This window comes from Pygocentrus nattereri, chromosome 17 (assembly GCF_015220715.1).
Source record: "Pygocentrus nattereri isolate fPygNat1 chromosome 17, fPygNat1.pri, whole genome shotgun sequence".
Lineage (NCBI taxonomy): Eukaryota > Metazoa > Chordata > Actinopteri > Characiformes > Serrasalmidae > Pygocentrus > Pygocentrus nattereri.
Genome location: NC_051227.1, coordinates 36,107,678 through 36,122,126, shown reverse-complemented (window position 1 = coordinate 36,122,126; position 14,449 = coordinate 36,107,678). Strand labels below are relative to the sequence as shown.

Below are 14,449 nucleotides of genomic sequence, written 5' to 3'. Positions count from 1 at the left end.
AACCAAAGTCAGGAAAGTTCAGGATAAGGTTTAAGATTTTTTATTTTCCCTTTATTTTCCCTCCCACGCAATGTCAACAAGCTGGGAGGGTGGGTGTTAACACGTGTGTCCTCTGAGACATGTTTCAAACTGCTGCGAACACATCATCATGGGAAGCTCAACAAGCTTGGAGGAGAACGCAAACTGCCAGCTTCATTACATCAGCCAATAGACACCCATGTTGGCAAGCACTGTGCTGAGTGATGGAGGAGGGGGCAGGACCATCCTACCCCTTCAGAGAGAGCGAGGCCAACTATTGGAGCTGCTACTATTGTTTTTTAGCTATGCAACACACTTTTGTGCATGTTTATAGATAATAATATATAATATAGTGCCAGAAACCACACAAGTAAGTCTAACTAATATTACATAACAAACTGAGACCGTCTGAGGCAAGTGGGTGATGGTTAAGGCACAAGGCAGATAACCAGCTATAAGCAATAGCCTCGTAGATCAGCGCAAAACTAAAGAAGCAAACGTCAGACACCAGATATCCTGGCTGATCGAGTACATTTGAGGCTCTGTGGTCTCTTGAGTACATCTCCTCTTGCCCATCTGCCCTTCTCTTTCTGCCACAAGAGCTCTTCTTTCTGTGCCTCAGGGCATCTTTAATGCGAAAATGGCAGGGAGGAACGGCAGCTATTTGTTTTCAGTCCCTTGTACTAACATGGAATGACCCAACGCTTAAAACATCCAGCTCTAAACTACTTCATAGCCTCTCTCTCTTCACCTAGGAGCACTAGAGCGCTCTGGATAGGGTTTACGTAAGGGCTTGGACAGGGCTCATTTACAAACTTTTAGAACTACTTTAATGACTGAGTACTGCATAACTTTCCTGTGTAAGAAGATACAGCTAGGAGGAAAAAAACAGAGGTTCTGAGAATGACGAGAAAGGCTTGAGTAGTGGTGTTGAGCTCTGAGCGGACAGTGTGCTGTGCTGTACGTGTGTGAGTGAGGTGGAATGTGCTCGCTCCATGGGGATGCAGTCCTGTGCGGTGAGGACATGCGGGGAGGAAATGTAAAGGAAAAGCACACTCTGTTCTTTTTGTTCAGTGAAAGGCTCATGTTGCGCGAGTTTAGGGGGGGAGGGGGTTGGCAGTTGTGGGGGCTGAAGCTCTTTAACTCATTTCAAGGTCTTTGAAAACGCTCCCCCAGTATACGCAGAAAGCGTCCAGGAAGAAACTAGAGTACGGGATTAGGTAACTTGACGTGTTTGCTTTGCGTCAAGAACTCTCTTTCTCTTTTTCTGTTAAGGGAAAATGGCCAAAAATGACCCTGTAGGCCATCCGATGTCTAAAGTGCCTTCCCTCGTGCCCTTTGCCCATTCTCCTTATCTCTATCTGTCACAACCTGCTCATTCATGCCTGGTGTGAACTTGCCTCGTACATGAATTTGAAGGAAACGTGTTTTTCGCTCAGTGACGGCTGAGGCTCAGTCCAAAGGACTGCAGCACACAGACCCTAGGCTTGCTGTACTGTTCCCTTTACCTTAATAGAGCCTAGAGATGTACTCCAAGGAGCCATGCACTGGAATGTTCTCATTTACTCAGCTTTGAGCAGAACAGAACACAATCTACAGGGGGCACTCACAAAGCAGGATTTCTTAATAAGCTAAGTAAGCCAAAAGTTGTGGATTGTCCAACAGGCCTCTTACCTCTTTCCTCACTCAAGAGGCTTTCATCTTGGGCTGGAGCTACCTAGCTAAATGGGGAATACTGCATATGTGAAACACTTAGCCCAGGAGTGCACAACTCCGGTCCTGGAGGGCCAGTGTCCACCACACTTTGGAGGTTTTCCCACTCAAACACACCAACTAAACCTGACAATTAATAGACAAGTGTAATCAGTTGTGTTGGAGCAGGTAAATCACCAAACTGGACACTGGCCCTCCAGGACTGGAGTTTTTGTGTTTTACCTGCTCTAATGCATCCATATTAGCTCAGGAAGGGCCTTAACACACCATGAAAGGTATATTCTAAAACTTTGGATTTGCCTACTTTTAATCAGCTGCCAGAGTAGCTGGGCTGTGTGCATGTCCACGTTGGTCTTGATAAAATATATCAGCATCTGGAACTAAAGTTTGTTGGGTGCTACCGTGTTTTCTACGACTAAATATAAAAGTACTGCTGGATGAACTGAGATAGCTTTAAAATGAGTGCACAAGCACATTCAGAATGTGATTGGGATCTCTAAGGGCTTATTATTGATTTGTTTCATCAGAGTGACAAAAAAGGCAGTTGACGTGAGGAAGTGTGTATATTCCTATTCATATGTTTGTGTTATTAAAATGATGTTTTGTACATCTGCAATTTTTCTGCTCTGACAGATTATTTTCTTTGTGTGTAAATCCAGCAACAGCACAGAGAAATCACATGATTCAAGGAGAAAGAGAAGATTAAAAGGTTGAAATTGCAGATTTTATGCCTCATCTTCACAGGGTTAGTGAGCTGACTGTGGTCAGGTGTGTTGAAGCGGGAAAACACTAAAATGAGTCCAACGTCAGGGCTGGCTCCAGATTATAAAAGGCCTTAGGCAAGATATTGCGTTAGAGGCTCCTTCCCCCAAGGTAAATCTAACATTTCTGTTTACCGTGTATTACTCTGTGTCGTTCTTACTTAATGTGTGACACAGAATGTCTGGCTGCAACTGATATGCACATTTAACAGCTATATGTGAAAATATTTCATACAAAAATTAAGTAGATAAGATTAGATAAGCTTTAGATATCATCCTGCAGTTGTGTTAAAATACATAAACCTCAAAATCAAATCAATTATGAGGGTCACGTCATCCTCACATGGTAACTAAATAATAAAGGAATGTTAAATCTTCCTTTTTATTAGATGACAAACACCTCATTGGCCTGTCATGGAACTTACACGTGTTTAGCAGGTTTAAGGGCATTAGGTCTTCAGTCTTTGAAAGAAAGAAAGCTCATACCAACATGATCTGTCACAGTTAGTTATTATCAGTAATACTGATACATACAAGATAAAGGATATGTTGCTTGAATATTTTACAAGTGAGACACCGTCTTTTTATAACTACATCAAATATATTCTCAGTGGGAAATGCCGAATAGCAAAAATGGTTAAACACATCCACAGTTTCTAGGATTTAATCTCATCACGCCTTTTTTTGTCTTCTCGCTTTTTTACTCGACACTGTAGAAACAGTTAATGGCTTCATATGCGGTTGATTTTTCTCTTGAGAGAAAAAAGCGCAGGACTCCAAAGGTTGTAATGCGATGATTAGACATGAATAGAAGAACTGCACTTTTACAGCAAACTACTGTGAGGCAGCTAATGCAAAACATTTCAGAGAAATTAAATCCTGCTGAGTAATATGACTAATACATTAGTGTACCTGTATTATGTGCAGCTCTTTTAGTTTGAGTGTTTATCATTTTATTACTGCAGCTCCTCATTAACCCTCTGGGGTCCATGTTTCTATATTTTTCTCTATCTTTGCGAAAATACAGAGCAGAAATACGGTACAATATTTCCTGAATTTGTAGAGTCCACCCTTTTGATTCCATCATATTGTGAGATTGTATATGACTCACATTTGGAGTTACGAGGCTATGAATAAGGGTTGCACATCATCTGCCTCTCACTGTGTGTAACTCCTGGATTGGTGTGTCCGTCTACATTTTGTGTGAAACTGACCAATGGGTATGTAACCACTAAGGACTTTCCCATCACATCGGAAACGCTTCATTGTTCATTCAGTCGACAGTGGATACACGTGAAATGGCATGCGAGAAGTTTACAGCTGCTGAAGTTGCTGCAGTGTTTTTGTGAAGTAGCGACAAAGATTACGGAGCATTTATGATGTGAAACATATGATTATCATATTATATGCAAGTGAAAAAATCAAGAAAATACCTTTAGACCCCACATTCCCGTTCTGTTGATGCCATCATACCACTACCTTTTTCTATGAGCCTCAAACATTAAGGGCCGCACATTGTTTTAGGACAACCAATAAGAAAGGTTATACTAATTTACTTGTCAATGCAGATTAACAGTGTGGAAGCTGTAGGCAAAGGCCTAAAGTTCATCACTGAAAAACACTGGCTTAGAGGATCTCCCTCACCTTCTGTCATGAAGTAGGGGATACGGAAACGGCCCTCCAACACACGCTGCCTCAACACGGGTAGAGAGGGACCATCAAAAGGCAGGGCGCCACACACCAGCACATACAGGACCACCCCCATGCTCTGAAAGAACACACACACACACACATATATTAAAGAACCGGATTAATTCAGCAGAAATGATGAGCTCTGAGGGTCAAGGTACAGGTGTGCTAACTGTAAATCAGTAAACAGAGGCAGAAGAGGAGCTCACGCGACCTGCTCTCTATCTCTCTCACACACAGCAGGGACTATTTGGTTTACATGCTGACGTCAGGAAAGGCCAAAAGGTTGGAAAGGAGCTTGCACAAACAGCCTGTCAGGTGACTAACGAACCATTTACCAAAGAAACCGAGACCAACACTGCGCAGCCCACAGGATGCTGTACAGCAATCCTTTGACAGTGTTGTTATTTAGAGGCAAGACACTTACCCAGATGTCTAGCTGTGGGCCTTCATATTGCTGTCCCTCAAACACTTCAGGGGCTGCATATGGTGGGCTGCCACACCACGTGGCCAGGGGCTCTCCTGTCTGAAAGAAGTTCGCAAAGCCAAAATCTGCAGCAGAGGGAAAGAGACACAGAAAGACAGAGTGAGAGCTGAATTAGGTGATGAACAGGGGCTACACTGCTCTATCCAGGCTCCGCCCACATGCTCTTTCATAGCAACTGCTGCTGGTTAGACAAGCTTTACAGAACTTTGGCAAAAATCCCATTCAAAGAAATAAAAAATGGTACCATTTTTGTCTAAGTAGCAACATTTCTAGCAAAGGGTCTATTTATCATTTCAGATTCACATTGCTGTCATAGAGTAGCTGTAGGATTTCTGTCATGTAATCAAGATGGTTGTAAGTTATAAACATTTGACTGATTGGCTAAACCTTTTACCAGCTTTAGCTGTTTTAATGGTATGTAGCCTACTCGCTCCTGTAGAATGGGTGAAGTTACTTTTAAATAAAACAGAACAATATATACCAAAGTATGAAGAAGTGAAGGCCCCATTTCCTAATTCCATTTTAACCTTTGGTGATTAGAAGTCTGCTACATGACTGTAGCTCGATGGGGCTTGACAAAATATCAAGTTCTAGGTGATTCTTCACATAAAACATTGGGTTTGGATGTATGAAGTATAAAGTTCTATTTAATTTGATTTTATCTGAAGCAATATGCCTATTAAATTTTGCACACTCTCGCAGTTCCTCTCTTGTACACCTGTGACATTTGACTATTGGGTAGTCGTGGGCTGGAGGTTAGGGATCTGGCCCTGTGACCTGAAGGTTGCCGGTTTGATCCCCAGCACTGACAGTCCATGACTGAGGGGTCCTTGAGCAAGACACCTAACCCCCAGTTGTTTCACTTCATGGATGAGTTAAATGCAGAGGTGGAATTTTCCCAGTTGTGGGATTAAAAAAACTATCACTTAACTTATTGCTACAATCAGATCAGTTCCAGAATAGCCCAAGCTCCATTTAAAGGAGCAGGTGAATGTGCCCCTGAACAACTCTGGATGAGGTTCAACACCATGGCTGTTAAAAAGGGATGTGCTGGGTTGGTGGAACGGTCATAGCAGAACTTCTGCTTTGCTTGTTAAGTTTGCCTGAAGTGTGAAAAAGCATTTCTGCAACTAGCAGCAGCAGCGAGAGGAACTTTGGCGCAGATGGGCTAATAGTTCAACAAAAATATTTTGATAATAAATAATGTTCCTGTATTACAGATATGTTATAATACAATTTTCCATCAGTAGATCAGCTCAAGCACAAAGTAAAGCACTGTAAAATCCATGTTTGCTACAGTCCATCTCTTTTAATTCATTTGAGCAGGTTTGGGTCAGGGTTGGGATTAAATTCAGGAGTACCACTCAGGCCTGGTTGGGTCGGGTCTTAAAGTTGTGGGTACGGGCTGGGTTCACGCTTCAATTTCATGTCTGTATAATAATGAATGAGGATGACAAGGATGAGAGACTGCTTTTGAAGATGGTGGGTGAGGGATTAGAAGCCTGACTCACATTAAGCCCACCCTGATAGACAGCAGCCTGCATCACAGCAGTGTGTGTGTGTGACTGTGAGATTCAGGTACTGAGGAAGTGGGAGAGATAATAGATTTACACCTGTGTGCCATCAGTCTGTCACACCAATTACACCGAGACATCTGCTCATTCTGCCTTATGTCCCCTCGTTGGCTGTCACCGCCAAGCACAGTACAAACACTTCACATCTGACCTTCAGCAGAAGGTTCTGTTCTCATTCCACGGTTTATAACTCAAAGCTGCACAACAAAGTCTTATCTCTGATGTGATATTAGCTCACTTCTCTCCACAGTAAGAGCTCGTCCTGAATTGGACACTGTCAAATCATTACTGACAAAAAAAAGTATTCTTCATCCACAGGTGTCAAATGCAAGAGAGCATTGACCTGTAAATCAACTTGGATCTGTAAATCAGCTTCAAACTGTGCAAAGATATTTTAAGTGCTATCTCTCGATTTTTTGTAAATATGCACTCATTCTGATATTGATGCCTGGAACATGTTCCTAAAAAGTTGTGCACTTTAAGATAAGGAACAGTGTGAACTGTTAAAAAAAATAATAGGTGATGATATCACTCAGTATAGGCCTAGTCCTTCATGAGCAATAATGGGTTCAGTCTTGCTGCTTTGCAAAAAAAAAAAAAGAAAAAAAAAAAGAAATACTGAATAATGTAAGTTAAGATTAAGCAAATAAGGAGTTAAGACCAACATTTCTCAAGTTTTTAAGTTTTTTTTTTCTCCTCTACAGTGCATATCATCATCAAAAGATGAGGGAATCTGAGGAAATCTTTCTCGGGCAAGGCCAAAAACCATGACTGAATGGGGCGTAATTTTCAGTCCCTTAAATGGTACTGCGTTAAAATCAACCAAGCTTCTGTGATCAATATCACCACATGGGCTCAGGAATACTTTCAATCCACTGTCAATAAACACTGTCGCTGCATCCACAAATGCAACCAGCATAAAGAGAGGTATTAATGCCCATAGTGCACATCTGTGAAGACATGAAAATAAAAGAAAGATAAATACACATTTGGAGCAACATATGCTGCCTTCTAGACAACCTCTTTTTCAGAGATGCCCATGATTATGCCAGCATGACAACACCAAGCCATATTCTGCATGTGTTACAACAGCATGGCTGCATAACTAGTGGATGTGAGAGCTAGACTGCCCTGCCTGCAGTCCACATCTATCTCCCGCTGATGATGTGTGGCGCATTATGAAGCATAACACATTTCAAACAAAAGTTGTTTTTTTTGGAATGTGTTTCAGTAATTAAATACCGAAAGATGTATGTATATATATATATATATATATATATATATATATATATATATATATATATATATATATGTGGTATTTGATTACTGCAACACATTCCAAAAAACTGGAATACAAACATTCTATAATATGATTCATAAGGTAAAACATTAAATATTGTGTGTTTAAACTGCTTTCAATTTAACACAAACAGGTCAAACACAAGTTCCTAATCACTACATTCTGTTTTTAATAGCATTTCGCTTACTGGCCCAACTTTTTTGGTACTGTATTGTGAAATCAATAAGGGGATAATCAGAGTCTGGCAGAATACTTTGAAAAGTACTGGTGCCTGAATACTGAGTTCACTGTCCTAAATGTATCATTAACACATTCCATTACAATACATAAAATGTAGCATATTCAGAATCTCTTCAGAATCTATTTAGAATGCATATTAATAAGGCAAATGGGGAAAACTCTGCTGCAATTTTTATTTAATTCACACTGTTCCACACTGTTACTGGTGGCAGTTTTCTTAATGTATTTCTACTGTTAATATGTTTCATGAAAAATCACTTATTTCAAATTCTCAGCAATATTTTAGCCATAATCCCAATGTGTTCTCATGAACTAAGCACACAATTTGCTGTATCCCTATAACAAAATCTTGGAAACCTGACTATAAAGTAGGTACCTATGTGACTTTCAGTTGAAAACATGATTGTTACTTGCCACAAAATGCACGCACAATCCAGTACAACACCAATGCTCAGTAGTAATGCTGAGATTAATAACTGATCATCTCATTGGTTTATCAGTTTACTCAGACTTTGGCTGGAACTTGACACACTGTGCGCCGATTTCAGTGCTAATTAACAAGCAATCATGGTGTTTTTTTTAAAGATGGTGTACAGTTTTCACATTCAGAGGGTAAGTATTCTAAAAGTTCACCTGAAATTTAAAGGTAACAGTATTCCGAATATTGCCTTCACAAAACGCAACCTAGACTGAATACAGATACTTCATTTCTATATTTTGAATACGTATTCCCAACACTTGTTTTCCAATACATTCCAACCCTGGGCATAATAAATTATGACAGACTAAGACTGCATTAAAAATTTAGGGCATTAAAGGAATTTTCTAAGAGTTTTCAACCTAATAGTCCATTACCCCTTCCAAACCGGAGCTCTTTGACCTTTTGAACAACACGCTGTTTCTCCATGTTAAAAAAGACTGATTGCATAATTGCATAGCTCTGCTGGCATGGGCCATGTTGCATACATATGTCATACCACACACAGATGGCATACATGGTATATCACACCATGATACCAACAGAGAATGGAAGCCCTTCTACAGAAAGACTACACATCACACTGCCTGCAAAAAAGCCTAATCCTTCCGTGTCCTGTTTGTATGTAGAGAGAGAGCTCTACAGTGCAAAACTGGAAAGAGCCTCACTGCAGAAGAGTGGCTGGGGTTTAACACAGTCAGACAAGCTGGGCAAAGTGCTTGTAGATTAGATACAGTGCCTGTTCCCAGCAAAACAATAGGGCAAGTTTGCCAAATGAGGCTTGCAAACAGAGCCTGGACTAATCAAATCCCCTCCCAACCAAAAATCAAATGCCCATACTTCATCAACTGGTGCCACTTCACTAATTTCACCTTGTAATTGTGCTTTCAATTGTAAATCAGTACAGCACAAAAGTCTTCTGATATGAACAGCTATGCATCTTGGCTGTAAATCAAATAAACAATACATTGTGATTGGATGGGTGTGTTAACCATTTTCAAAGCTGTCTTTGAGGATATTTAGTACAGTTACTATCCAGTACCTGTGTCAGTTTATCAATCAACAAATGTTTTACTGTATTTACGTTTACTTGTATTTAGTATAATGCATAATTTATTTGAACGTTAGTGTTTTTACTGATATAAACACACTTCCTGCTGAGATAAATAGTTTTAAAGGATCTTATTGTGTGACTATGACTTTTGCACAGTACTGCTTATAAGATACTTTACTCAACTGGTAATCTGAAATGTTGGATGAAATGGACGTCGCATGATGCAAATATTACTCTAGCGACATGAAATGTAGCAAAACAAACATTTGATACTATTATGCAAAAACCCTGTAAGTGTCAAGTTGTTTGAATGCCAGCAGATACTGGTGTCCTGAGCATAATCTCTAGATTATCTTCTGAATCTCTGTGGTTCCAGCTAACCATATTTTCACGGATAGATTACTTGCAGGATTTGGCGTGTTTGCCTTAATCTGCTTCTTTAGCCATTTGTTTTTGATTCCTAAGGACAGCAGTGAACTTTACCATGCTGGAAAACCTGATTACTGTTTTACTTTGACGCCAAACATTTTCTCCATGTTTCCATCAGTAGATCAGGAAACATTTAAAAAATCAAAACCTTCATTGAATGTCATATGACTGGTTAATAAACAAAACCTAAATTCTTAGGCATAATCCTGAAAACCAAAACCCAGAGACAGTTTAGTGGTACTAATACTTTCTAAACTGGGTCACCAAGCACAGGTGAACTTGGGTTTAGCCACGTGTCCTTATTAAAATTGCCAAACCCTTGAGACGTTTAGTCTGTCATGTTGACTACTTCATTTACGGCCTCTCACTCTACTTAATGTACTGTATTTCTCTACGGATGTGCCAAAAGTGGACCAGCAGTCAATGGGAACTGGGAGTGGTAGTGCAGAAAAGAGGAAATTTCTATGTGAAGATGGATATTTTCTTGGAATGACCTACATTTGAACATGCGGAGAGGCAGATATGCTGCTTGTTTATTTATCTTTTCAGCTCTTCAGGAACAACTCTCCTGACATGTAGCCTGATATTAATTTCTCTTAGTTCTCTGACATCCATTTCTCTCCGCAAATATGGGCACTGCAATGTCTTGCTCTTGGGCTACATTCTACCCCTCCCTTTGGCCATGCAGGATGTGTGATTTATAAAAGTAGCTTCAGACGAAGGAGGTCAAAAGATGAACGAGACGTCAGCGCGGCGATTTCATCTCATTTCCAGTGAGTAATGGAATCGGGGACTGAGGCTGGGATATGGAATGATGAAGGGATAATACGAAGGGGAGGTGAGTTATTGCGGCTTGAAAGAAAGCTTGAAGGCTTGAAGAAAAAAAAAAACATCTTAGATGTGAGCGGCAGCAGGCATGGTGAGTGCTCCACAGATGGGCTGACCCACTTCACAAGCTGAATGCTGAGCAGCAGCGATTGACGTCAATGCTGCAGCCAGCCCAGAGACTGACATTGCAGGGGTGAGTCCCTGAACACTCCATATACCGGAATCGCTCAATCTCGCCTCAAACTCCAGAGCTTATTAAAGGGGCAGCACGTAACAGTGGCTGGTACAACACAACAGCCAAACTACTCTGTGAGCTAACAAAAGCCCATACAGAGGTCAGCGCGGACTTTCATAATGGAACCTTTCTGGGGATGCGCCTGGCCTGGCTGTCTTTCTGTGTGCTGGGTTCACAATGACTTCTTGCATAGTGTAAGCATGGCTTGGTTGTGTAAGGCCCTCGGGATCCAATCACGAAATGTTTCTGTGCTGTTTCTCAACCGTCCAATGTCCACCATACATCTCTCATTCCTACACATTTGCTCAAAAGGATGACCCAATCTAAAGTCGATCTGCTTCATGCTTTGATGGGACAGTGCATAGCCACTGTGAAACATCGATGGTGTGTGCATGCACATGTCTTTAAATGAAATGTACTGTCATATGCTGTCGGTATATTCCAAAATAAAGACAAAATATTAATACCTTATAACTGTTTTCTGTTTTTCACCATTTGACAACACAAGTTGCTCTTTAAATTGCGTGAATGGACGGATAAAACTGTCAAAAAATTACTTGTAATAAAATCTCATTACATTAAAGGGCCTACATTTTATCCTTTCCTGCTGCGGTCCACTTATGCTGTTTTTCATGATTCACTTTCACAAGACCGCGTTTCCAACCCCTTCAGCCTTTAGACTGTTTTTGTTATTGTGCCTTTCTGATTGGCTGAGCTGTCTTGTGCTTCATTCAAAAAGCAGCCCACACTGAAACGCTCCTCATAACTTCAAAGTGTAATGGGCACAACTAAACTGAAGTAGGCTGAATAGGTAGATACATGAAATCGCAAAAACAATGAATTCAAAATGGGCTATTTTTGCAGCTTATTTTGCATTTATAGAGTGTACAGACTGGAGCGTAAACAGCATGTGTTGAAAATACAACAATGTTTACAAACATCAACAAACTCTTATTTTAAAAACTGCAGATAACATTCCATGATATGTGCACTTTAAAGTACATTAAAGTTAAAGGAGGATTCCGTTCAAAAGTCTTTGATCTTTCAATGGTTCTATATAATTAAATATTAAAGATATTCACAAAGTCTTTCAGTTTGCTATGACGTGAAACACTACATATTCTAGAGAAACATAATGAGTCAGAATTGTTCACTGTGGTGGTGATAGGAACCAGACATAGTTTAATGCCATTAAACGCTACATCACTGAAAATGATTACACTGCCAGAAAAAAGGGCATGAACAGGTGCATTTTTATTGTCCATTTTAAACAAGTTTTAAAAGTACTATATTCACATTCCTCGAGAAAGGTTCCTATATGTGCCTTTTCATACCATTTCTATTTTAAAATAGTGATCTAAAATAAAAATCTTGGGGTCTAGTCATGGTGTATTGACTCAGTTGAAATATATAATTGCAGTAGAATATGGTATAATTATGTTCCCAAACTGAAGGTGCTGAAGATGTACTAACAAGGTGCCACTCCATTGACTGTTCAGTACCTTTGTTTCTGAGAATATACGACAAATTGTTAGAAACATGCTCCCTGATGCCTGGGACACTGTATTAGAACAGGATAAAATTATAGCCTAAAAAGAAGTTTTTCAAATCCTTCATGGCAGAGAGGTACATGCAGGTACATGGAAAGAAAACCTTTTCTCACATTTACCATTAATTTACTGTTACATAAAAGAGGTAAAGACACACCTGGGTTCAAATAAAATGGCTACATTTGCCTTGTACACAATGCAAGCCTTGGTTATCATCACTGCAAAATGTAAACTTCCTGTCAGTAAGTTTCTTCACAAAGAGCCATTTTACATCAAAATGCTCTGACTTTGTTTACGTGTCAACAATTGAATTATGCAGAAATCATAACTGTCAATGATTATGGAACACAGTCAGTTTGCACATGTGTGTATGGTCAGGCTTGACTGATCACTTTCAAAGAGTCTAGTGCTAAGTTTAAACTCTCCTTCAGTCCCACACAGACATGTCTCTCTTTCAAGCTGAAGATTAAAGGCTACCCCACTTGCGTGACCTTTCTCTGAGTGTCCATGGCTCTAACTGACTTCTGAGGGCCTGGCAGGGCATCAGAGAGAGGGCCAAAGGAGAGCGGACCTTTGTGAGAGCCTGGTGGAACACCCCCTTCTGTGTATAACCACTGTACCTTTAATTGGATAAAACATCAGCCCCCGGGACACATGACTTCAGAAAGCAGCCTGAGGGTGACAGGTGTCTGGGAGGGAGAGCGTGAGGATTCCGAAGTTGTCACTATCGATTATATTAATAATTAATATAATGTAAATATGAATTAATTAATGTGTGCAAAACAAAAAAACTGACAATGCCCAGTCAAAAAGGCCATTAAGTGCAAATTATTAATTTTTCAGCACCAGGAAAAAACATATTTAACAAAAAACTTCCACTCTTTGCCTTTATTACAGCTTCTAGTCTTTTCAGGGAACTCGCTTTTAGTTTTTTAAAGAAATCTGCGGGGATATTTGTCCACACCTCCAAAGTTCAGTCTTAAAGGTTGGTTGCATTGTCCGCTTGTTACAATCCAAGCAATCCCAATTACACACTTAGACCAACCAGTCCATAAAGCCTTACTGCACATATCAACCATTTTCTAAGTATGTTTTAATTGGTTTTTGAACTCCTTGGAACTGTTTTGTTTTGGAAAGCACAGTGTGATTCTTCCTTTGACCTCGCCTTTCCTTATTCAATTTCACTCAGAATTATCTCCTGTAAAATAAATAACTTGTACTTCAAGGCATTTATGAGTTTTGCACAATACTGTACTTTTGAAAGAATCTAAAATGTTCTATTGGAAAAAGAATTTATGAAGACATCAACAAAATATACATGACAATACCATAATGATACACCTAATAAAATACACACAAATGATAAGCTCTTTTTCTCACTGAAAAACTGAGAACAGTAGGAGAATTTAAAATATGGATTATCATCGTGCAAATTGCCAAGTAATTATTGCTGGGCCATCAAAAAAGTAGATTTTTTAAAAATCAAGTAACTGAGCTTAATCGAGTAAACAGGACAGGCCATGTGGACTCATCAGTCTGAGTGTTTGTGTTCATGTGTGCCTGAAGCCCGGCAGGGAAGAAAAAACAATTTCTGATTTAGTAGAATTACTGTAAGATCCAGTGAGGCCAACATGTCCAAAACAAATGTTCACAGAAATGTGTTTGCGTTCCGTGCGAGTCTCTCTCTCTCTCTCTCTCTCTCTCTCTCTCTCTCTCTCTCTGTCACTCTTTCTCACTTGCCAGGAAAGCTCATATACCCGTCATCCGCAAAGCAGAGCTGTCTTTATAGCCGGTGAGCTGGACTGTTGGCCGTAAACACCTCACAGCTGAGAGCAAATGTTGTTTGCAGAGGGCATCCGTTCGTCCGGCCCCAGCACAGGATGTGCCTGTGCCCTCGGCTGACTTCATTACCTCCAGCATATCGAATCTTGTTTCTCGGAGCTCCGCTTCCTAATCAAAGCGCACCTACTCATCAGGTCTACGGACGGCAGCCTTGATTGAATTAAGCCTCCTTTCACTCATCTTGCAGTCAAGCAGGATATGACATGCAACCTTTCACTTGAACCAAGCCAGGACCTCCCTTAAGCCAATAC

The 14,449-nt window shown here is 40.3% G+C and overlaps 1 protein-coding gene across 1 annotated transcript in view; it reads right to left on the bottom strand.

Annotated features, from left to right (window-relative positions):
• The window catches only part of sik2b (salt-inducible kinase 2b), a 50,046-nt gene that overhangs the window by 16,108 nt on the left and 19,489 nt on the right, over positions 1-14,449 (bottom strand). Inside the window, exons 5-6 of the mRNA XM_017713050.2 lie at positions 4,609-4,733; positions 4,137-4,260 (exon numbers count right to left, since the gene is read on the bottom strand). Coding sequence (XP_017568539.1) covers positions 4,137-4,260; positions 4,609-4,733 — 249 coding nt within the window. The remainder of the gene's footprint in view (positions 1-4,136; positions 4,261-4,608; positions 4,734-14,449) is intronic.